The sequence below is a fragment of the Watersipora subatra genome, chromosome 1 (assembly GCF_963576615.1).
Source record: "Watersipora subatra chromosome 1, tzWatSuba1.1, whole genome shotgun sequence".
Lineage (NCBI taxonomy): Eukaryota > Metazoa > Bryozoa > Gymnolaemata > Cheilostomatida > Watersiporidae > Watersipora > Watersipora subatra.
The window spans coordinates 13,721,684-13,746,992 of NC_088708.1; the positions used below are offsets into that span (position 1 = coordinate 13,721,684).

The 25,309-nt window shown below is 35.8% G+C and overlaps 2 protein-coding genes across 2 annotated transcripts; both read left to right on the plus strand.

Annotated features, from left to right (window-relative positions):
• The first annotated feature begins 5,824 nt into the window (after positions 1-5,824).
• On the plus strand, positions 5,825-22,499 carry LOC137393411 (Bardet-Biedl syndrome 2 protein homolog). The gene is made up of 15 exons (XM_068079963.1): positions 5,825-5,918; positions 8,982-9,178; positions 10,224-10,445; positions 10,591-10,716; positions 10,963-11,025; positions 11,253-11,435; positions 12,844-13,066; positions 13,503-13,652; positions 15,498-15,681; positions 16,202-16,312; positions 17,050-17,182; positions 17,779-18,048; positions 19,013-19,125; positions 21,312-21,460; positions 22,073-22,499. The coding sequence occupies exons 2-15, from the start codon at positions 9,062-9,064 to the stop codon at positions 22,171-22,173; spliced, it is 2,145 nt and encodes a 714-aa protein (XP_067936064.1). The 5' UTR covers positions 5,825-5,918; positions 8,982-9,061; the 3' UTR covers positions 22,174-22,499.
• On the plus strand, positions 19,891-20,559 carry LOC137385433 (uncharacterized). Its single transcript, XM_068071886.1, has one exon. The coding sequence runs from the start codon at positions 19,891-19,893 to the stop codon at positions 20,557-20,559; it is 669 nt and encodes a 222-aa protein (XP_067927987.1).
• Positions 22,500-25,309: the final 2,810 nt, after the last annotated feature.

Consider the following 25,309-nt stretch of genomic DNA (forward strand, 5'->3'; position numbering starts at 1 on the left):
TTGGTTAATTGGCCACCAATGTTTGGTGATTATGATAGAAGTTAGATATCATTAAACTGTTGTATACTTGACCAAATTTGTTGTGGATACCTTCCCAACAAATTATTACTTTTCGAAACAGCTGTAAAAAGATTTACCTTAAATTACTATCTCCATAAGTTATGCCAGAGGTCTAACACAAAAATTAAAAGCAGTCATAGAATTCTCCGGGTTTTATTAGTCAAGGAGCAGTGTTGGGTAATTGGCCAATTTGGCGGACCAATTAGAATACCAAATACTGGAAAATATCATAATCAAATATCAAATAAAATACCAAATACTTGAAAATCTCAGAGCCAAATACCATATAAAATATCAAATACTCACAATTTTGTAAATCAAATACCAAATCAAATAGTACCACTGGGAAATTTGAGAACCAAATACCAAGTGAAATACTAAATACTGGCAATTGTTCAAACCAAATATCAAATCAAATAGTAATACGTGAAAATCCCAAAGAAAATACTAAATACTGGCAATTCTTGTAACCAAATTCCAAATCAAATAGTAATACTTGGAAATTTCAAAACGAAATACCAAATAAAATATCAAATAGTTGGAAGTCTCAGTACCAAATACCAAATCAAATAGGGATAATGGGAAATTTTATATTAAAATACCAAATAAATTACCAAACACTGCAATTTCTTGACAGCAAATATCAAATCAAATAGTTATATTGTGAAATTTCTGAATCAAATACCAAATAAAATACCAAATACTGTAAAATCTAAATTGTAACACATTCTCTCTGAGTGACGAGTGAGTGGATTACAAGTATTGTAAACGGGTATTTCCGAGTCGGAACAAAGACTTATACATTTCTAATCCATAACTCCCACCAGCGGTCCGGAACCAAGAGCCCAAAACTGGATTATACATGAAACATTGTCTTTTCCTCCCAATTTTCACCAATTAATATACTGTGCGCAGGGTGAAAATGATTCAACTTAGCCAGCCAGGCTGCAAAACCATTAGATAAGTATTAGTGGATTCTTTGATGTTTTCTTTGCCTTCATTGTTCATAAGCACTTACTGCTTTTCACTCGGAGTCCGGAATTATAAATCATGAGTAACATGCGACTTGGGTGGGCGTTGTTTTACATACAAGCGCAATGCAGACCAAAGACAAAAGGGAGGTTTGATGGTTTCTATACTGGGTTGCCGTTAAATGTGAGCTGTGAAGGAGAAGCTTTCTAAACATCAGGCGAATATCCATATTATTTCTCGCTAGCGGTTATAAACTTACACCAACCGAAATCAAAATTGATGATAAGAATGCAAAATATTAACGAATATCAAACACCAAATACCAGAAACTATTCATACCAAATAATTAACCAAAAATACCAAAAAAAATATTGGCTAATTATAAACCAAATTATGATACCAAAGCAAATGCCAGATACTGGACAATCTCAATTATACTGAACATTACCAAAAAAATTAGCAAATACAGTGAAACTCGGATAACTCAAACTTCAAGGGACCGAGCAAAAGTGTTCAAATTATCAGAGCGTTCAAGTTATCAGAGCACTGTCACAAGTCCATGTATTTACTTATTTATTAGTAGATACATGTACATATACAATCTATAATATAAATCAAAAGCACAAATGGCTTGTTTCAAATTAAATGCTTCTAATGTAAAGTTTAAAACGTTTTTATCAAAAAGTATAGAGATTTTTCTATCACTTGAGATTGGTTCTTTGTTTGAGGTGATGTTATTGCCAGGACGTTTTTTAGATTGACATTGGCAAAACTTGATCGTTGTTGAAATGCTCAAAAAAAAGACATCAGTACATATACAAACTATAATATAAAGCAAAAGCACAAATGGCTTGTTTCAAATTAAATGCTTCTAATGTAAAGTTTAAAACGTTTTTATCAAAAAGTATAGAGATTTTTCTACCACTTGAGATTGGTTCGTTGTTTGAGGTGATGTTATTGCCAGGACGTTTTTTAGATTGACATTTGCAAAACTTGATCGTTGTTGAAATGCTCAAAAGAAAAGACATCTTTTTCTTTTGAGCGTTTTACCCACGATCAATTTTGCCGATTTTTCTTGAAGTTTATGCAAAGATTACCTCACTTTACCTCGCTTCCGAAGGGCGATCGCTACGCGGATGTTTGGTATCAATCAAATTTCACCAAACCTTTAGAAAAGTCGTTGACAAAAATATTTTGCCGATGGTGGTAATAACGACGCTTATGAATTACGAAAAGTTGAGGTTTACCTCTATGGCTTGAAATAAAGTGATTTTCTAAAGCGATAGCAACTGTTTCGGTAGCCGTTGGGCAAAAAACAGTTCGAATTCACAGTGTTGAGTTCGAGTTATATAGAGCCATTTATCATTGCGTGGGAACGGACCAAGCAAATCCATTCGAGTTAACCATGTGTTCGCTATATCCGAGGGCGAGTTATCCATGTTTCACTGTATTTATAAATTCAGAACCAAATACCAAAGAAAATTCTAAATACTGGGCTATCTCAGAACAAAAATATCAAATAAAATACCAAATACTAAAAATTCTCCAAACCAAATACCAAATCAAATAGTAAATACTAGGAAGTCACAGAACCAATATCAATTAAAATACCAAATACTAAAAATTCTCCAAACCAAATACCACATCAAATAGTAAATACTAGGAAGTCGCAGAACCAAATATCAAATAAAATACCAACTACTAAAAATTCTCGAAACTAAATACCAAATCAAATAATAATACTGGGAAATTTTAAAATCAATTACAAAATCAAATACCAAATACTGAGCAATCTAAGAACCAAACACCAAATAAAATACAAAATACTGAAAATTCTCGAAACCAAATACCAAATCAAATAAATATAGTAATTGGTATTTGAATTTGCAAATAGATCTATTTGAAATAAAATCAATTACCCAACCCTGTCAAGGAGACAATTTTAGCCATGCGAAGTGGTTTGGTATAAGAGAGGTCTTCTCTGCCGACTGGCCTTATCAAAACAAATGAAGACCAATCTATTTTACATGAATTTTATCACCTTGTGTCATTTTGTAGATGAACTTATGAAGTATACTAAAGCTAAAAAATTTCTTTTCGTTTGTTGACTAATACATGGCGAGTTCTGGCCGATTGGTTCATGAAAGTTTATTGGTAAAATCACTAGTAACTTAAGCACTAGTGCTCTGTCTGGTCAAAAATACAATGGAAGCTTTCAGATTCTTTGTGTCTACCATTCTGGAGTAAGAAAAAAAATAGCTGTTGCTATACAGGTAAACACACAAGCAAACAACGTGGGTAGCAGCCAGCAGTGTTAGCTTGAAACCCATTTTGTTCAACATTAAGTACTGGGCCGAACTTGTTCTGCTTTACTTTGTTTTATACCAACATCAACTTTCGAGCCAACAAAAGAAGCGAATACATCATTTTAAGCAGTGGAAGATTTAGAATTAATTTTGATATTACTAGTGAAGGTGACTCATGTGTGATAACAAGATTGGAAGTAGTTGTCTGCGGTGTATTTGAATTACAACCCTGATACTATAGAGCCGAGGAAAAATCACAGCAGATATTGCAATTCTATATTAGCAAAGATCTAACAGAATAATAGAACATGAAAATCTCTCGTTCTAAATGTACACACATATATGCATGCCATAGAATGAAAATTTGTCAAAAAAATTTCATTTTATAGAATCGTATCGAGCACTCACACCTTTTATGCTGTGTAGCATAAGTATCTGCCTGTATAACCACCTCTTTTAATTTTAAACTAGTATATATGTATTTACCTGAGCAACTATCTAAAAATTATAACCATATGAAGTGTGATAGGTGTGATGTGAACGAGTCGGTAGACTGGGTGAAGTCGAGTCGAAAGCAGGTCTATGTGATACGTAGTGGTTTTACTCATTCAAGCATGAGAGAAACTGCTGGATAACCTAACAATGTTTGTTGTGAAACGCAGTCTTTAGTTATCAGCGCAATGCATCTGACCAAATATTCGACCAATTGAGTTTCTGTTATTAAGAAGCAGACAAACACTAAAACTAACTCTCAATAGCATCAGCTTTCATTATATTGCTGCGCCCTCCTCAGCATAGTTAAAATGCAAAACGTTGATTGGTTTATCATATACATGGCACTGATTGGTCAATTTGCTTGATGCGGTCGACCTAACATTTTATCAAAACAAAAAATGAAGTACAATACAAAACAAATTGCTGATTCATAAATAATATCTATCAGATCCTAAGTCAATAAACTAGTCTCAGCGATCATCTCCAACAAAATGGGCTTTGAGCATAAACCTCTAGTAAAAATTTAATCATTTGTGTTCATTAGTCATTCTACGGCCAGAGTTGACTATCTTAGAGTCACCCCTTGTTATGCTTGGCTCCAAGCCTTGGGGTCCAAGGTATCTTTACTTTCTAATCTGTCAAGATGTACATCAGTTTGTAGAGAAAACTATTTACCAGCATCCTGTGAATTTTTTCTGTGAGCATTGCATGTAATTTTGAAGCTCCGACTCATCAGTAGTGGCGTCATAGGCCTGTTTAGAATACATGCAGATGTAAAACAGATTTTTCTAATGCTTCAGCATGGCTTTCTTTTGCAATGTCTCCATAGATTTTCATCAGGATGCATGCCATCCGAAAGCGATAACAAATCCATACTCGTTTTCGCTATTAACAGTATAGGAAAAACTGTGTTAACAAAGACCATCCACTTCACAATATTTCCTGCAGAACTCTGGAGTGCAGAAAGCTAAGATACAGATGATTCTCTTGGCCGGCCAGGAGCCACTTCGACTGACTTAGCCTACACCATGCCCCATTTCCGAAGAAACCAAACTTGTGAAAACCTAGTCAGTCCCTCTCAGTGCTCTTGAAAACCACCAACCTGTACCAAGAGTGCTCCGTTGTCATTTGCTTTATTAGACACGCAAGTTACCCGTTGTTATTGGTTTGGTCGGAACAAGTCGCATTTACCAGCATTCAAAAAAGCAGTTGCCTATAATAGACTTTTTCGCTGCATCAAATTCTTAGGCATAATAATATTGCTCGTTGAGCAAGTCCTGACACAACATTTATATACATGTATATGTTTATCAATTAAGTAAAGGCTTGCGTTGCAAGTAACACAGACGGTAAAGCAAATATCACGTCGGTATTATACAAGCTAAAAAGCACCTTTGAGTTGCAATATATATGTTTATATCAAAAATAGTAGTAATTCAAACAGATCAATTTAACATTTATCGACGAAGATCGAAAGTAATATAATAATCATTATATATTAATATTGCGTAGACAGCGTAATTAAACGGCATACGCAATCTGGTACAACCCGTGTAATTGCAGGCGTGCAGCGACATGCACAGCATATTAGCCGACACCGAAGTACATGTAGAACATAGAGCACCGTCGACTCAAAGTGCGAAGTTGAGACTATTTAAATTAGGTCATAATTATTCGCTGAGCGATACAGTATTTATTAAAATATAAACCGGATACGCTTATGTAACCTAACTGAGACATCGTCAAGTGAGAAGTATCTAACAAATGACCCTAACTGATACGCTACAAAAAATAAACAAAATTGTTTTAGCCATAACGGACACGCTGTGAGAGTTATTTAGCCTTTCATTTCTTTTCTAACATTTGCCGTGAAGATTGGACAAAACCGACGTTACTAAAAACTGCAAAAGATTATACGCAATGGCATTTTTTCTCTACTGGCAACAATTTTGTAAACCTGCAAACACATGGTCTATTGTTTTCACTTGCTATTATGCAACATATATCTGTGAAGCAGATGCTCAGAATTAACTAATTTAGCGTCAGATAAAGTGCTTCATAAAGCGACAAAACAAGCTTCGTTCTGTAAGTACTACAATTTGTTTCTGAATATAATTGGACGTAAAAAGCCTCAGAGAAGATTGAGATCCACAATCTCATGTAAAAGCTTAAAACCGTTTGCATTTGCCCACTCTGTACAAAGGGATTTTCATTTTTTTGTTTGAATTGTAGTTGTTACAATATAATCACAAGTTTGTATGAAATATTTTAGGCACTCCTACTAATCGTACACGCGGTAAACCAGGTCTTAAGCTTTTGCGTGTGACTCTAAGATACATAGACAATGCCCAATTTGCTGGAACTCTAAAACATCATTTTGGTAAATACAGGCTGTCCTTGTTTACTAACCAAAACTTTAAAATTGCTATATTCAGTTTTCCAAGTGTGGCAAACCCTTCGGCGCAGTATACAATGAACTGAGTCCTAGCATGACGGGAGTGTGACTAAAGTATTGGCGGAGCATCATTTTTGTGGCTGCTCAAAGCTGGTAGCATTGACCACCGAGAGACAAACTCAGTTTTTTAAATCACATTCACAATACCTTTGTTCTAAAAACTGATGTTTATGTTATAGAATTTATTCGAAAAACTACTCTAGTTCCCATCTAAGTTTTCAAAAATAAACCAGGGGTGTATGCACTACTAATACAAAGAAAGTCGATGACTATTCTTACAGGACAATGTGCACTAATACTGTTGAGAAAAAGATGTGCCTCACACAGAACATGAATGAACTAAAAACAATAAATAGTGACAAAAGTGATATCTTACAAATAGCATCTGCCTGGTATTAGTCAAGGAAGCAGCAATTATGTAAAGACACAAAGCGGAGCCAAGTAGAGTATTTGATAGTGGAGTCTACAAATCAAACACAAAATAGGCAGAATCTGCTTTCTAGTCAGTAATATTTTGGGTACGCCAACACTGAGTGTTCATAGCTTCTATGGAAAACTCCCACAAACTCTCCACAAATGCGCAGATCTTAGCTTTAGTTGCAGATGTAGCAAAAGTATTTTTAGATTATTTAAGCTATGAACTCTCCCAATGTGTTTAGTACTTTAATAGAATAGAATTCGCTTTGACAGCGTGCCGCCAGCACTTTTGAAAACTAGAAAATTGTTAAGACAGCTTTTTTATTTTGCTTTCTTTTTAGACAGTCTAAATTCAAGTTATAGCAGTTCTTTCTATGTGCTTTCTTACCTTTAGAATATAAAATTATGATCAACCGAGCCATAAACTGTAAAAAAATGGTGAGAAGTGGAATTGTTCATATTTTTAGTGTTTAAAATGAATCAGTCATTGCAACTGTTCAATGCATTTTATTGCAGTGCCTTTTAAATGTCTATTAGAGCGGCACTAGTCTGAAAAGTGCAGAAACAATCAGATTGTGTTTGTTATAATTAATTAACAAGTCCTGCAGTATTAAGGTAAATCAGAGTTAATAATATATTAGATTAACAGTGAGCCATTAAACTGTAAGCTAGTAACTTTACACGAAGGTATTAGACTAGCGACAGAAAAATCTAAGTACAGTGTTTCATTTTTAATAGTACATGTGGTAGGAAGCATTTCATAGGCTATTACTTTACTTTGTACCTTGTGTGTTGTATTAAATAGAATTTTATGTCTCTATTATTATTATTATTACTACTATTATTATCTATCATCCCTACTATTGCCATCATTACCACTTTCTTCGATCTTGTTGACTAATTATTCTGTTTTCTGGCTCATCACGGATAAACCATACGTTAATTAATTATAAAAACAGTCAAGAAACTCTAATATTATTTTCTGCTCTACATCTGAAAATAATGTGTCGTTATATTGATCATTGAGGATTTTGACTATTCTATTTATTTTTCACAGGGTTGGCAAAAATATCGATGTTTTTAAAAATATCATATCACTGATACGTGTATATCATGATATTTATTGATATTTTTGATGTTTATGATATTTATTGATATTTATGATATTTTTGAAACAAATAACATTTTTGAAAAAAGTTTGAAGCTAGGTTGAACTTGTATGGTGTTTACATTGTGATTGGTGTATTTGATAGGTTGTCTGGGACCAGTCAGCAATGTTTAATACCAAAAACTTGATTTATTGTAAGCGTAGTATAATAATACTATTTATAAATATGAAAATGTTTGTCAAACATTGGATTGGAAATCATGACATGAATGCAAAGTGCTAACAAATGTCCTACTCTTGTTTAGTTTAGGTATTTGTAAACAAACACCAGCATGCCAGCCTTCACCACACCGAGACAATTTCTCAACTTGCTGTGAAACAGTCCACGTGATGAAAACACACACTCAACACTAGCAGTCAGAGTTATATCATCATATTTATAGATCTTATACTGAGCCAGAATCCTTTGAAGCTATTCATTGAAAATTTTGTACAGAAAATGATGAGATGAGTTACTCTATCATTTCAGTGTAATGTGCTTACAATTCTGTTTCTGGGTGTCAGATTGTTCAATTCAACATCATAAATTATGAAGTTCAAAGTGTTTTCAGCAGGCTGGTCTTCCAATAAGGCAATAAAATATAACGGTTTAACATGAGATGAGATAATCAGGTTAGGGAGATAGTACTGGGATGAAGGAATACAATTTAGATCTGAAAAACTTCTCCACTCAGACACTAATTGGTCTAGCCAATTATATGTCACCTCCTTGGTCTGGCTGTCTTTGTTTGTTTGTGTTGGGTAAGCCTAATAGATCCCTATGCAAGTGTTTGATGATTTTAGGTATTATTTAGCATTTTTAGACTGTTAGCAATAGTTGTAAGGTGAAAACGGAATGATAAAATTGATATTTTTCAAAAATATCAAAAATAACGATTTTTTTGACCCAAAAATATCATATCTATCAGTGATATATATATCGATGATATATATATCAAGCGATATATATCAAACCACCCTGATTTTTCATGCAATTTTATTTAATTTTATGTATTTTTTTCACCATGTTGACAACTAATCTGCTGAGGCTATGAATCACATATTTTTATCTAAAACACTCACATTACCTGTTTCACAAATGTTTGTTAACACATGTTTTTTGTTACAGTGTACTGACTCTTCGTCCAGTCACTCAACCTCCACTGGCTCAACATACGCTGACACAACATACGCTGACTCACTCTGACCATGCTCATCCCCATATTTACTCTCAGGTTCAACCAGAAGATCATCCCGAGGACAGTGACTGTTGGCAACTATGACGGGAAGCAGCCGAGTCTGACTGGCGCGACCTCTGCTGGAAAGGTCATTTCAGTTGTGCTCTCTACATTGTGTGCCTTTCAATTCACTGTTTGTAGTTAAATATTTATGCAAACTATTAGCATCAGGGCAAACTAGGGTATATTAAGCACGATTATATTTCTGTGAATTTAGAAATGTTAAAAGGAGGCTAATTAAACTTTTCATGTTGTTGCTGTAGCATATTGCAACATTCAAATCTACTCTAGTAATTCTATTAGTGTTACCTAATTTGGGATAGCAGCTTGTCATTGTACTCGACTGAGTAGAACATACAAGAGTATAGACAATCATATAAACATTGTTATATATAAAGCCTCACTTCCGGTGGCGGCGTACGTTCAAAAAATTTGCATACACTTGCGTTGAGTTGGATTTTTCTAACACTTTTTGAAGCTTAGAACAAGTGCTAAAAAATAAATATTGAGTGGAGGACTTTTATATTGGTCTAAAATAACAAAGAAGTTTAAATTCTAATAATTATTAAAAAATTTATTATTCAAAAAACGGATTTCACCAATTACTTGATATACAATTTTGGAGTTTTTTTAAACATTAAAAACATTTTAGGAAATGAAAACTTCTAATATATATATATGGGAATCACCAACAAAGTAAAGAATGGAAAAGTAGAATTGTTGTAGATAAGTAACCTTAGCTACCTTTTGAAGTGAGTTTTTGGAAGGTGAAAGTTAATGTCTCAGTAATATGTTATTAATTGGAGGCATGACATTTCCGCTGCCACGGCTAATTAGCTATGACGTCATTGTCTAAACTCTTATCATCTTAAACTCAGGTACTCGAGTGTCTCTGTAGGGGTAGCTCAGCAGTTATCTTTTTTAATGTAAACTATTCATATAGTATTTTAATGATGGGCATCTGACAAAAATTTACCTATATTCTAACAATATTTTTACATATATTCACTAGGCCTATCTCACCTGTATCAAGTTCTCTTTTTACACTCTTTTATGTATAGATTTCAATCGGAACTTAATATTAATGTATAATTTACATTTGTGTTCTTGATATACTTTTTCTGTTCATGCAGGTGTTTGTACACAATCCTAAAGCATCACATCAAGCCGGAGGTCGCATGCAGCTGGGATCTACCGGTGAACTCAGCTATTTAAACATAAACCAAACAATTACAGCGGTGTGTGCTGGACCCCTCGACCCTAACAAAAAAGATAGAGACACTTTGGTTATAGGGACACCAACAAATGTCCTTGCCTATGATGTGAATGACAATGCTGATTTGTTCTACAAAGAGGTATGTTTACATCCCTTCTACTTCTCATCTATTGAATTGAATTGTAATCTATCCGATGAAATATGGAATCTTATCTAGAATAGTATTTTTAGTGTTGAAAAGATGGTTAGGTGTTACAAGCTGAATGTTTTACATATCATTGTAGGCAGCTGACGGAGCCAATGCAATAACTATCGGTAAACTAGGAGACATCGCTCAACCCTTGGCTATTGTGGGGGGCAACTGCTCTCTGCAGGGGTTTGACTATGAAGGCAATGATCCATTTTGGACGGTATGTAACATGAACATCGATAAAATGTGGGGACTATGAATACAAACATTAGCATAATTCATGTATGCCATTGTTTTATCTAGATTTAGAGCTGGTGTTGTTTAGAGCAAAGTACTCTAGCACTGGTTAGTTTATTCATTTCCCAACATGGGCTCTGTGTCGTTTATTTGATGACATATGACAACATGTGCTCTATATTGTTCATTTGATGACATATGACAACATGTGGTCTGTATTGTTTGTTAGGTGACAGGAGACAATGTATGCTCTTTGTGTCTTATCGACTTCAAGAATCAAGGAAAAAACCATGTAAGACATTCTAGCTTCAGAATTGATTAAATTTTACATAGGTCAGACAACTCTTAAAGCATGCCTTTATTTTTTGAAGATATTGTTGCTTTCTTAGAACTGCAATTAATTTTAAATCATTTAGGTTTTGTTGCGGTAAACTTTTGTCTGGTTTCTTGTTCTATGCTTCGGTTAGCCAGTTGATAGCCGTGTATTCCGAGTTGAAACATGATCCTTTGGTTGTTTAGTTAGTGGTTGGTTCTGAGGACTTTGATATACGAGTGTTTGATGAAGATGAGATAGTATCCGAGATGACTGAGACAGATGCTATAAGCTGTTTGTGTCCAATGAAAAGGAGTACATTTGGCTATGCTCTAACTAATGGCACTGTCGGGGTATATGACAGAACAGACCGCCTCTGGAGGATCAAGGTAAAGTATTTCAAACTGGATTTAATTATGCTTTGCTCAACAACATCATTAATGGTTTCAGTTTTTTTATTTATTCTTGTATTTTATTGAGCTCACACGAGCTATGTTGGCTTAAGATACAAACATGCTGCTTAGAGCCCTGGCAGTTCCATAGTTTCAGTATTTACCATTGCTGTAAATGGCCTTTCTATATAGTAATTATATTACATCAGAATGTGAAATGTTGTCAACTTGCATTTAGCAAAAACTTCAGTAATATCTCACCCAGTTTGTATTGTCTTTTTGTCTCCATCCTCATAAGTAACATTAGTCCACATAAAGATGTAATGACTAGTGATAAAAGAAAGCTGTGGCTCTTTATTTCCATGGATTTAGAGTCTTTGAAAGGAGGGAGGAGACTGGTCTGGCTTTTTCATTTTGGGTTAGCCAACCTGCCATTGTAAATGAGTGTCTCTGAACGGACCAAAGGTTCAAGGTTGCTTTAACTGAGCGTTGAATTTTGTTCTTTTACTTTTATAGTGGTCTTACTGTATTTTAACGGTATGCATCAGACAAAATTCACATCATAAATGTGTGACATTATAATTACTTGTATCCGCTGGACCGATCTCATCAATGAACAATATATCATTTAGTTCATCCGGTACTTGCTGTACTCCTTTCACAATTGTAATGTTTTTCCTATGTTTGAGTCTTGCTCTACATTTTTGTGATAAATAGATTGTTATATTCAGATCTTAATCATGTAGCAATTAGTTTCTTCGTAAGTCAAGGCGAGACAACTCCTTTACTTACCATCTGTTTAGGTTTAATCATCTCTTAAACATGTTGTGTTATAGGAGAGGCAAAGCCTGTCACCCATGCGCATGCTAGTAGACTGCGCAATATCATCTAAATGTTCATAGACCATTGCTTGGTAATAGAACAGCTAGTTGCTCCTTTGCTGCATCCTACAGACTTACATAAATTGAAATGGAATTTTTACCGAAATTGGCAAGCAAATATTTTGTAAGACTGTCTTTCACTTCTGATCTTTTGACATTGATTCAATGTTTGTCCAATCCCATTGATGGTGGTCACTAGGTCGAGCAGTTGTCGCAGGTAATGCATGGCTATTTAGAGAGTATCTCTACGGGTATCTTTATGCTATTGTTGTATCACACAAATTGGTAAAGCTTCGTAAGATTTTTTTCTACTGTATTTTATGCACATCATATATTATATATTATATTATATATTACTGTTGACTGTCCTTTCTTATTATAGAAATAGTAGGGTTGATTGCTGGAATTGCCTTCTCGTGTACTATTTGACTTAGTGACCTAATACTATTTGATTTGTGTAGCGTTTGGCCTATTAATATTTACCTGCTAAAGTAGCTTTTGCCCTTTGATTTGATTTTTACTAGTCCAAAAATCCGGTGACCTGCATCTGCAGCTATGACCTTAACAACGATGGTGTGCCAGAGCTTATTACAGGCTGGTCTAATGGTAAGGTAGATGCTCGGAGTGACAGAACTGGGGAAGTTATCTACAAAGATACCTTCTCATCCGCTGTTGCTGGCATTGTCACATCTGAGTATCGGCAGGATGGCAAAGAGCAACTTATTTGCTGCTCTATTGAGGGTGAAGGTAAGCAGAGGCAGCAATTGGTGCTGCCAAGCTATTGTCTTCTTCCGTTGGGTTAGGTAGGCTGCAGAGATTTGGGTTCATGTCTCATCTATAACTTTAAACTTTCTGTAATTTTTGCTTAAATCTTTCTGACTGTATGTTCACTTAGGTAAGGCTCTCGTCAGTTAGCCTTAGTATCTAAAGTAATGATATTAAGGCTAGAGTTGTTCATTTGGTGTTGTGTGACTGGCTGGAGATGAGGCTGAGCAGACTCAGTATTCAGAATGCTGAGTTGTTGGAAGTTAACTTAACGACTGTGTTTTCTCTACTCTCACCACCTATTAGCTATAAATGTAGAAGAGAAGCACGATTCCAATCAAAGCAAATATGAGTTTTTTTACTTTCTATAGCCAAATGCCATGTATAGTGCAATATGAATAAGACATCTTTTGGGCAGTGAAAGGCTACCAGTCGGCACCCACTTCTCTCCAAGGGAACCTAATGGGAGCAAACCTTGACCAGGATGCCATCAGGGATCTCTCAACAAGGAAACAGAATCTGCTGTTGGAGCTGAGCAACTACTCTGAGAATCAGAGGGCAGCACAGAGTAAGTGTGAAGCTATATACTATGTACTATATAATTATGGTGTCTATGTACTATATGGTTTTTGTCTGTTGCAATTCATTAAAAAATTGATGGCAAAAAATCTTTTAAAACTATCGAAATTTTTTGCACCTTCTAAAAGTATGAACCAGGAGATTAATGATTTATCATAAAACCCCTAATAGAACGCCACCTCTATTTGACCGCTACTGTGAGAGAAGGGTTGAAAATAAAGCGCCGCCCTCTATTTGAGCGCCACTTCCATATGACCGCCACTTTAATAATTTTTGATCTTTATGAACCCATAATATTAAGTGATCAGTAGAAAAGTGTCCACAAAACTGTATTAATAATAAATCGTTTACATCAATAACAATCAATTTTTTCGTTGTCCAACTCCAACGCTTTTCGCTTTTTTGTTGAAACTTTGAAAGCAACACCATAGATATAATTAATAGCTGTCTCAGGCTAATAGTAGTTCCTTGTTTAACACAGTCTTAATACTTCGAAGTACATCTATATAAAAATGGTTTACATTTATGATGATAGATAAACGTCTAGTGTTAGGCCAAAGGTTACGTTTAAGAGCAACGCGTAAAAGTTTTGCTTTGCCAAAAAATTGTTTGAATGCTAATATTAAGTAGTTCAGCAGTGCAGAAAATTTGAGGTCAGAAGACATTGTGGAAGGTATTAAACAACCAGAAGATGTTTGTTCCGTCGAATGCAACGATCAGAACTCAACTATCCTAGCAAATGTAAATATTTTTGTTTTAAAAACTTTAATTTTTGTTTCTACATGTAATATAAGTATGGTTCATTTATGTCACTTGTTTATCAATATATATTTGTATCATTTGATAGATTATTATTTTATAACTTATAAATTTGCAGATTTATAGCATATTGTTTGATAGCATCATTGTGGTAATCTGATTTTACAATGGAACGACGCTCGTAACTCCTTTTCTATTGCACATCTTCAAATTTGAAACGAAATAAAAATTGAAAGCTTCTCAAATTGCAAAGCAGGACGCAGGCTACAATATCATCACAGATTAATTGCAAGCAATAGATATCAACTGGTAGAGATATTTCTTGGCTTCACAACGCATATTTATTGAAAAATCTTTGAAGTTGGAAGCAAGTTAGCAGATTTATCTCATCAAAAAGGGTTAACATCGCTCTACCAGAAAAAGAGGACAAAATAAAGGCGACATTCACTTTGGGCTAAAGGGCTAAATTTATCTTTCCAAAATTCTAATGAGCTATTTGAAAGATACAACGCCAGCCTCTATTTGAATGCCACCTACAATTGACCGCCACTATAGAGGAAGGGTTGAAATATAGAGCGACATGGCGATTAATTAGAGGTTTTACGGTATAGGGGAAACTAGTTGCAATGACAAGGAATTAGGCTAGCTGGCTATAAATTCTGCTGACATATATTATTATTTCAAAGAAGTGGGACCCTAGCAAATTCATAAACTAATCGTAGCGTTAGTTTATTCTGGCCATATTTACAGAGATCCTCTCAATCCACTCTTTCGTTTTGACATCGGATGAGGGTAATACCTAATTACGTTATGGTGCTTTTTGACTGAAATGAATAACTTTACAAAATAATTGAACTGGGCTATTATATAATGTTATGTTAAAATAAAATAGATTTGACAGCACAAGAACGTAGTCCTATACTTGTCACACAGTAACTTCCTGTACTGGTCTATTTGTCTATCCTAAAGTCCGCTGTCAAACTTAATTGTTCAAATTTTTTCAAATGTTGGAATTCTTCGATTCTAACAGTTTTATCAACCTAAACACTAATGTAATTTGTGTCTTTTTGCGTAGCGACAGCAACCTTTGAGAACTCACAGATGGATATCATCCCAGCGAACACACAACTGCAAAGCACCCTCTATGCTGACGCGCAAGATTCCTTTGTCACGCTCCTCATCTCCACAACTAATGGCACTGTCATTAGATCTGTGCTCATCTTTGCTGAGGGCATCTTTGATGGAGAGAGCCATGTCTTGTAAGTACTAAATAAGAGTTATTGTCTCAAATGTCATGCGTAAAACCACTGATCAACCTTTACAACCATTTGTTTCCAATCTTGATAATATGATTTAATCCAACAGATATAACTTTTGATTTATACTGCTAATACATGCGTAAAGCACCAAGTTGTTAGAAATAATTATAATAGAGCTTTATATCTTGATAGGTTATCAAGATTCACTCCCGAGAATTCATGGTCTTTTATCGAGAAATTATCTTTTCATTGCTCTTGGGAAGACAACTCTGAAATTGACCAGTTTTTACTGTTTTATGGTAAATATAGTGACTGTGTAAGATGATAATTGTTCTGATTAAAATTTTGTCTCTAAAAATTTGTTTTTTGTATTTTGTTCAACTATCTAATATGACTACAGTTTATCAGTGATTTGTCATGGCCAACTATGTCCAGTTGTTGAATTAAGAAGTTTTTAGATCACAGTGTATTTTTACATCTACATATAACGAAAGTTATAGAAGTTCTATTGCTGCTGTAGTCATCCCAAAGAGAATGATCTAGAGGGAAAAGTCAAAATACCAATCAGACCACCTAAAGACATTCCTGTTGATCTGCATGTCAAGGCCTTCATCGGAAACAAACAGTCTGTGTATGTTATACATAAACATATCTATGTTAGCCACATATTTCATATCTCTGTTTACTCCTTTTCAACACCAGCATCTTTATGATAAATACTGACTGACTTAGCGCATATATACAACGACCATATCATTGGTTTATCGAGTATCTCATTCTTTAATTTAACTGAGCCCTCATTGAAAGCATTTGCTTATCCGAGGAAATGATGATTAACCGCATGAGTCATCTAATAGATTCGAATTGTATCACAAGTCAGTGTCTCTTATTCAAAAAGTTTCATAAATGTATCAGTTGAATTTGGTAGTAGTTATTGAAAACGGAATAGCTCTGAAAAACTCTATTTATCTCCATTTAATTTACTTTATGTTTTCTACTGTTTTTCATGTTCCGTTATATGTTATACTTTGTATATAATATTCAACACACTTTGTGTGTATCTTATTCTTTATTGTCATGGCTAATGTGTGCTATTTTTGTTTTCAAGTGAATATGATGCATATAATGTTAAAAATTTCTCAAAAGTTGATGTTACCTCAATGATCTGCTGAAAATTCCAGTTTTAACAATAATTAGCGAATCAGCAAAAGAAATGACTGTTCGATATGATTTCTACTATTGTGGCAGTGGCATCTGTAATATGACTTGATGTTTTGTTTGGATTCACTAAGTATTTGCAGTTAGATGAAGCCAGTGACAGGCGGTGCATTGTAAAATATTTATATTATGAGACCATTCATGTTTTAGCCACCAGTTTCACGTGTTTGAACTAACGAGATCTCTACCAAGGTTCTCTATGTATGTTCTCATCAAAGACACTTCCTCCATAACCAGGCCCCAGAGCGGTGTTACTTTCACAGTCAAAGAGAGGGTTCAACGGGTGAGCTAGTTTTCCAGAAAATGCTAAAGGGTGGTAGTATTGAAATATATCTCAATATCCCAGCTACGACTCTGCTCATGAGTACTTTTATACATGTTGTTAAACCAGCTCTCTGACTGTTACATCTCTAAACTGCCTGCAGTGACGCAGGTTCTCGTTAAACATTCAAGTTTAATACTTTAATTTGCAGGCTGTAATTCTTTCAAAACTTTTATTTTGATACTAAGCCTAAACAAATATTAATATCTACATTTGGGGCGATGGTGTCTTAATTAGCTTCAGTTTTATGCGACTGTCTCTACAGAATTGTTCGATACTTGCCCGGTGTCCTCACTACAAATTTTTATTAAGTAAATTTATACAATAAAGACATTTTGTTTAGAATTATTTTCTTAATAAAAGTTTTTAAAAATAAGAACCCACGCTTCTATTTCACACTCATGCCAGTCCATCTTACTTGTTTTGCCTGAATGCCAACCATACCTATTAACCAGTACACCATTTTATGCTGCGCTTGGAGAATCGTCTGTCACACAGTTAAACGTATTTTTGTATCTGCTCACTGTCCTCACATGTTTTGTACATTTTGGCCGCAGGTAGTGATGTGGCTTAACCAAAACTTCCTATTTGACGAAGACCTAACAGTTAGCGGTAATGAACTTGAGGTGATGTTGGTGTGTCAACGGACTAAGGCACCTCTCGTCATCAGTATGGACTCAAATAACCTCATCAGCGTGCTCATTGATGACATGGACACTGCTGGCGACATCCTACAGTCTCTCGCAAGTTTCCTCAACATTACAGACCTCAATGTGCAAGCTCACTTTCCCGTCGAGATGAGCGAGCTAGCAGATATTCTCTCTAAGGTTAGCTATTATTTGCCTTCCACAGCCTCCACCATTTCTGTTTATTTAAGAATGCAACAGCAAAATTTTATAAAGTAAACTAGATGAATGTCTGGCGTTGTACAGGTAATAAAAAACATTTACCATTCTAACTTTTAAATGAAGGTGCATGTGTGTGCGTGTGTGTGTGTGGGCATGTGCGTGTGTGCGTGCGTGTGTGTGTGGCTAACATATAGTTCAAATATTTAAGAGCTTGAAGCATAGCTAAAACAGATTGTTGAAAAACATTTCTTACTTCTTATGCTACACATTCTTCATGATTTAAAACAGCTTACAAACAGCAGGTTAAGCAGCTGCCATTGGCTAAGTTTTTTCACCCAATGAATTTGAGTAACTTAAGCTAGTCTAGTAGCAATTCTTTACTATAATAAGAGCATTGTTCATCATTTTGGGCATTAAAAAAGATTACACCTCACAGGAATCGAACCAATACATTCTGCAAATGCACAGATGTGGAGCCAAGCACACTACCACTAAGCCAGGCAGAGAGTTCGCTGCAGATAGAATAATTGTACTTACAATCATTACACATCAAGATCTCTCATGCAGTCATGATCTTCAAGCGTACTAGAATTATTTAAGCTTGATAATTATTCCATAATATTGCAAGTAGGCCTTGTAGATAGTAGATAGCACACCTGTCTGCAGAACTTCTGTTTGCGATATACATACAACAAACGACCAACAAACAACCAACATACGACCAACATGACCACCTAACAAACAACCAACAAAAGACCAACAAACGAAAAACAAACACTGAGATTTATATCTGTCGATTGTTTACCAACTGGATTACTCTAAAAAATTTTACTTTGCTTCTTGATCATTTCATTTGCTATTTTGAGCGCATAGACGAATTGGTGAGATTGTGTTTACGTGCCCATCTATGTGATTGTTGGCCATATGACTTTCTGTGCATTAGGTTGATGAATATCACAGTGTAAGACAAAAGCTCACATCAGACATGGCAGACCACTCCAACCTCATCAAAGGGATGGTTGTAAGAGCTGAGGACGCGAGACTAATGGATGACCTGTATGTTGTTTTCTATTATTCTTTAGATGAGTCATGTCATTCAGACTCTATTGTGATAATAGCATAGTTTTATTTTTTGTGCGAGTTATATCGTTTAGCTATACAAGAAGTACTTGTATATTAGGGTGTTTGCGGTAATATATATCGTACTATAATACATCTATATCTGTAAAAACAGCAATATACATTTATATTATTGTAAAACCAGTAATATACATGCTTATTACCGTAAAAACAGTAATAAACATGTATGTTACCGTAAAAACAGTAATAAACATGCATATTACTGTTTGTACAGTAATATGCATGTTTTTACTGTTAGTAGGAAACACGCTCGGAGCTGCACCAACTGGCAGACCCCTAGCTGAGTCACTATTTAGGAGACAGTTATATGGTGTAACCCTGTACCAGCTATGTTTGACAGCATACATAAGAGACATGCTGTCAAACATCGCTGGTACAGGGTTACAATATGCTGATGATTGCACTGTCCTGATGACGAGAAGAGACTCGACAGAACTTCAGACGAAAATTGAGAACAACTGCCAACAGATACAAACTTGGATGGATCGTTGGAACCTACTCATCAACTATCAGAAAACTGATATTGTGGTATTCAAAGGAAATATCACATCCCCAATTATAAATACTAACACCATAAAAATTTTTAACTGCTCTAAGGTCCTTGGTATAACCATAGATGAAAACCTGACCTTTGAGAAACAATACAGCGTGAGTACCAAATGTCTCACTCAACGTATAGATATGCTGAAACTCTCCATCTACACTGGGCTTAACCCAGAAACCTCAAGAAGAAACCTCGCGCAAGTTATCATGCCAAAAGCACTCTATGGTGCCTCTCTATGGGATCACAAGACTAAGATCTCCTTGCACGGTCCTATTAAACTGCCTCTCGGAGCTCACTACAACCCTCCCGGCGAATCACTACATTTACTGGCGAACATCTCACCTATAAACCTTCTATACACCAAAGAGCGATTACAACTTACCAGAGGATTGGTAAAAACTAATAACCTATCCATGCTCTCTGACACACCTTGTAGCATACTCACCCTTAAACTCATGTCCGACATAAGGAAACTGGTCCATCGGACAACTAAACTTACAGAATTGAAACCACAAGATCTTTCAAGAAGCAAGATCAACGACTGCATTCACAATGAATGGATACGGCAATGGAATGCACAGCTCACGAATGATATGTGCCCATACGGTCTACTCCCTATTCTGACTCCAGAACATTTGTTTCACCACCCACTGCCATTGATTGGCGACAGAAAGGATGTTGGGGCACTGTGCGAATTACTAACTGGTCATAGCAGGCTCCTTTCCTTCCATTACAGGTTAAGTCTAACATACACTCCAATATGCACCTGTTTGATAGAAGAAGAAACAGCGAATCGCTACATATGACAACAGCATATCGCTGTGCAGACTATGATGTCGCCAGAACCCATACTAACCCCTCGACAGAAAACTGGAAATCAGTCATCTCGTTCCTTAATCTCACGAAAAGACTGATGTTCTAACAATACTCAATCCAGATGATAGAATATAAACCTCAAAAATTGCCAATCTAATACTCACATAATCTTTATTTTCAAGTATCATTCTGCATATATTATATTATCGTTACAATTTATAACTCTGTAAAAAATCTGTACAGGAACAATTATACTGTAGATTGTATTTATACACTCTCAAATATTAACCTTTCATCTTGGATCGCAAAAAGGGGCATTTTTCTGTTTTTGTTTTTTTGTATTATTTTTAATCAATAAAGAGTTCGTCATGATTATATGGTGTGAACCACGCATAAATTTTCAGAGTTTTGTCAAGGACATCAAGTTACGCATTTTGTATTGAATGCTAGGGGCTGCGGCTCGGCAGCACTCGGCTGCTGCTAATAGTTTTACTGTTTCCACTCCCAGCAGTTCAGTCTAATGAAAATAAAAATAGCACGCGATCATCGACAAAACACTTTATAAATGGCCTACTAGTGGCGTGCCTCGTCCAGGTGCAAGTCAGATGGCCGACTTACTCTAAGATCATTCCAGAATAATTTTCTACTTAGATGGCACCCTTAGTGGCATGTGCCAGTCTGGTGAGCCTCATGTTGTTTGTGTAACATTAGTATTTTTCGGTTATTGTCTGTTCTTATTTAGGTCATCAATGAAGAAGTATTATATGGAGTTGTATGACCTCAACCGTGATCTCATCAATGGCTATAAAATAAGATGCAATAATCACACCGAGCTCCTAAATTATCTTAAGAAAGTCAACCAGTATATACAGAAGGCTGGAAAACTTAGAGGTACTGACTCTTTTTCTCTGTGTATCACAATACAACTAGGGGAGGGTTGCTGTTGTTGTAGGCAGTAATATCACAAATTGATCAATGACTCACCTTATAGATTGGCTGGTTTCGTGACCTAAATATCAGTTCTCTGTACTATTTATTCTTTGCCTTATTTGGCCATTTAGTCTAAAAATAGCATTTGAGGTTTCATTGAGGAGCTACTAAAACCGAACCATCTGAACTTGGAGCAATCTCATTAGAATTATATCCATTTTATTTTTTCTTATTTCAAATCAAATCTAAATTCTTAATCACTCTATCGGTTTTTCAAATCAACTTCAGAATCACTCTTGCTTTGGTCCAAATCAAATCGAATGAAAATTAACTTGAATCACTACAAATGTGGTTTTTTCAATATGCAATTAATTGAATTTCCACCGATTTTGGCTTTGCTCTGCTCATCATGTCACCAAACTAAAAGTGCATATTCACCCTGTTTTAGGTTAGTTTTGCGATTTGTGATGTTATGTAGCAGCACATCAATTAGCAAGAAGTACTGTCGTTAGTGCGAGTGTGTGCACTACTGTGAACCTGTAAACTCAATATCATCCTGTCTGTCTGCTGTAGTTGGAAAGTACAAGACCCAAGTGATTGCTGACTGCAGAGCAGCTGTGAAAAGCAATAATGTCACCTCCTTGTTTAAGATCATAAAGACTGGAGGGAGCTAAGGCTTTGCAAGGGCGGCATCGCAAAAATAGTTGATTAAGTTTGCGTTTCGGGACTTCTTCCGATCTCAGTTGAATATAGTTGGCTCAGCAGAATTTTCTTATCTTATGCTCTGTATCACTGGCTGTTGTATATATCTATTTTTGACTCGGTTTGGTTGAATTCTCTCAATATCAAAGAAAGGCTTTGTGTCTATCCGAGTTGGATAAAGTTTTAGTAGGTATAATTCATTTAGACAATCACTTTATTTCTGCCTCAATCATTGGTTAGTGTGTATCTTCTACCTTGTTGTCATTTCCCAGGATTCCTACGTTTACCAGGAATATTCTACAAGTGTTTTCAATTGTTCTACTTTTGCTCAAATAGTTTTACCAAAAATATACTTTGGGTTACGCAAAAGCTCGAGTATCGTAGAGTCTATAATCAGTATGGTCATACGCTGTTAGAGCTAGCATGAGCTGGCAAGCATACATCAGTATGGTCATACGCTGTTAGAGCTAGCATGAGCTGGCAAGCATACACCAGTATGGTCATACGCTGTTAGAGCTAGCATGAGCTGGCAAGCATACACCAGTATGGTCATACGCTGTTAGAGCTAGCATGAGCTGGCAAGCATACACCAGTATGGTCATACGCTGTTAGAGCTAGCATGAGCTGGCAAGCATACACCAGTATGGTCATACGCTGTTAGAGCTAGCATGAGCTGGCAAGCATACACCAGTATGGTCATACGCTGTTAGAGCTAGCATGAGCTGGCAAGCATACATCAGTATGGTCATACGCTGTTAGAGCTAGCATGAGCTGGCAAGCATACACCAGTATGGTCATACGCTGTTAGAGCTAGCATGAGCTGGCAAGCATACATCAGTATGGTCATACGCTGTTAGAGCTAGCATGAGCTGGCAAGCATACATCAGTATGGTCATACGCTGTTAGAGTTAGCATGAGCTGGCAAGCATACATCAGTATGGTCATACGCTGTTAGAGCTAGCATGAGCTGGCAAGCATACACCAGTATGGTCATACGCTGTTAGAGCTAGCATGAGCTGGCAAGCATACACCAGTATGGTCATACGCTGTTAGAGCTAGCATGAGCTGGCAAGCATACACAAGCTAATTTTTGTATCAAAACTTTCTCAAACTTTTTTGAGCAAGTTTCTCAAAAAAGTTTGTTGTCGTTTCAAAAAACCTTTTTGACCTTTTAGAAACGACAAGCTTGTCTGAGGTCGGCTTGTCTGAGGTCGGCTTGTCATACATGACAAACGTGCAAAATTTTGACTGTTAGTCACACTCAGCTGACATCTAGAACTCTATTAGATAATCCATACACGACTGAGCGCCCAAACGGTCATACCTGTTAGAAGCATAATGGAGTCTTCGACAAGTCCCCATGGATGCTGCTATAACTTATCTCCAATTTATCATAAAGTTATAAATAAACATGTAATAGAAAGCTGAGAAATGTCTCGACAAGCTGGTATATTTTACTTGTGTTTAACATATGCAGGTCTGATATCTGAACTGCAATTTGTTAGAACTAAAAAATGTTGAAAATGCTAATTTAGAATGCATTTTTCGAATTATATAAATATACCTAGTGAAATACTACGGTAATCAATCATTGCCAACAAGCAAATTCCTTCAAATGCTGACAGATGCACCACCAACAAATGTAAAAGAGTTCTATCATAAAATAGCCAAGTAGACAGTCTGTATGAGTGTTCCTAGATGGACTGCTTGCTGTTATACTATTAATAGTGTATCTATATATTAACATAGATCAAGTGTTTCACACAGGTTAGCTCACTTTAAACCATCTTAATATTAAGCTAGTAGTATTGTTTGTTTAACTCGTGGATATAGAAATATCTGGTGAATACATTAGGCTGCCGAGTATTGTACTGTAGTTCTTATAAAGATACCATTAGAAACATTTTCTGTTAAAATGTACTGACAGCGGTATGAACAAGTAAATATATGGGAAGGAGAGCATGAAACAAACACATGAAGGGCAGCCAGTAATCTATTTGTTTTGATCGTCCTTTTTTTTGATGCTGCCAGGTAAAGAGCTGATAAGAGATTAGAATAACAGGTCCTAACCTGTGGTCAATCGAGCCTCAGGGGTTGGTGAGACTTTCTCAGGGTTTTGGCAAAAGTAGAGCATTTTAATTTTTTTACTTATATGAAATCCGGTATATTTCCAATGATGAAGGGTGTGGTAGGCATGTCCCTGACATAGTTCACTGTCTCCACTGCTTTAGTCCAAAGTTCTTAATAGATTGTAAATAACAACATTGCTAATATTCTGTTTTTAACTGTTATCAACAGTAAATTCATGACGATTGCTGCATTATTCATAATTGCATTTCATAATACCTCTTACATGATTAAAATATATCATTATTGTAGGATGTGGCAAATCCTTGAAATCTGGACATGCTCTTTCATGGTACTTTGATTATTGATATTCCTTAGAAGCCCAACTGCTGGTGAGTCCGCAGCGCGTATGCAATTAATTTTTCATATTGATATTCATAGCTCACTCGGTATTCTTCAAAAATCCTAGAAAGGTGAATGACAGAATAAGAAATGGACATTATTATGTTTGAGAAAGTGAAGTTGCAGAGGCTTGCGGTTCGATTAAGCATGCACTAGTCAGCAGTGTGTATGAATCATTACTGAATAGGTTAGTTAGACATACGCTAGTCAGCAGTGTGTATGGATCAGTACTGAATAGGTAAGTTACACATACGCTAGTCAGCAGTGTGTATGGATCAGTATTGAGTAGGCAAGTTAGACATACGCTAGTCAGCAGTGTGTATGGATCAGTACTGAGTAGGTAAGTTAGACATACACTAGTCAGCAGTGTGTATGAATCAGTACTGAGTAGGTAAGTTAGACATACACTAGTCAGCAATGTGTATGAATCAGTACTGAGTAGGTAAGTTAGACATACACTAGTCAGCAGTGTGTATGAATCAGTACTGAGTAGGTAAGTTAGACATACACTAGTCAGCAGTGTGTATGGAACAGTAATGAGTAGGTAAGTTAGACATACACTAGTCAGCAGTGTGTATGAATCAGTACTGAGTAGGTAAGTTAGACATACACTAGTCAGCAGTGTGTATGAATCAGTAC

Excerpts from the sequence above, each read along its gene's own strand:
- LOC137385433 (XM_068071886.1), top strand. The coding sequence starts at position 19,891 with ATGCTGAAACTCTCCATCTACACTGGGCTTAACCCAGAAACCTCAAGA.
- LOC137393411 (XM_068079963.1), top strand. The coding sequence starts at position 9,062 with ATGCTCATCCCCATATTTACTCTCAGGTTCAACCAGAAGATCATCCCG. Across the intron at positions 11,026-11,252 it reads AGAATCAAGGAAAAAACCAT|TTAGTGGTTGGTTCTGAGGA; the intron begins GTAAGACATTCT and ends TTGGTTGTTTAG. Across the intron at positions 11,436-12,843 it reads ACCGCCTCTGGAGGATCAAG|TCCAAAAATCCGGTGACCTG; the intron begins GTAAAGTATTTC and ends GATTTTTACTAG.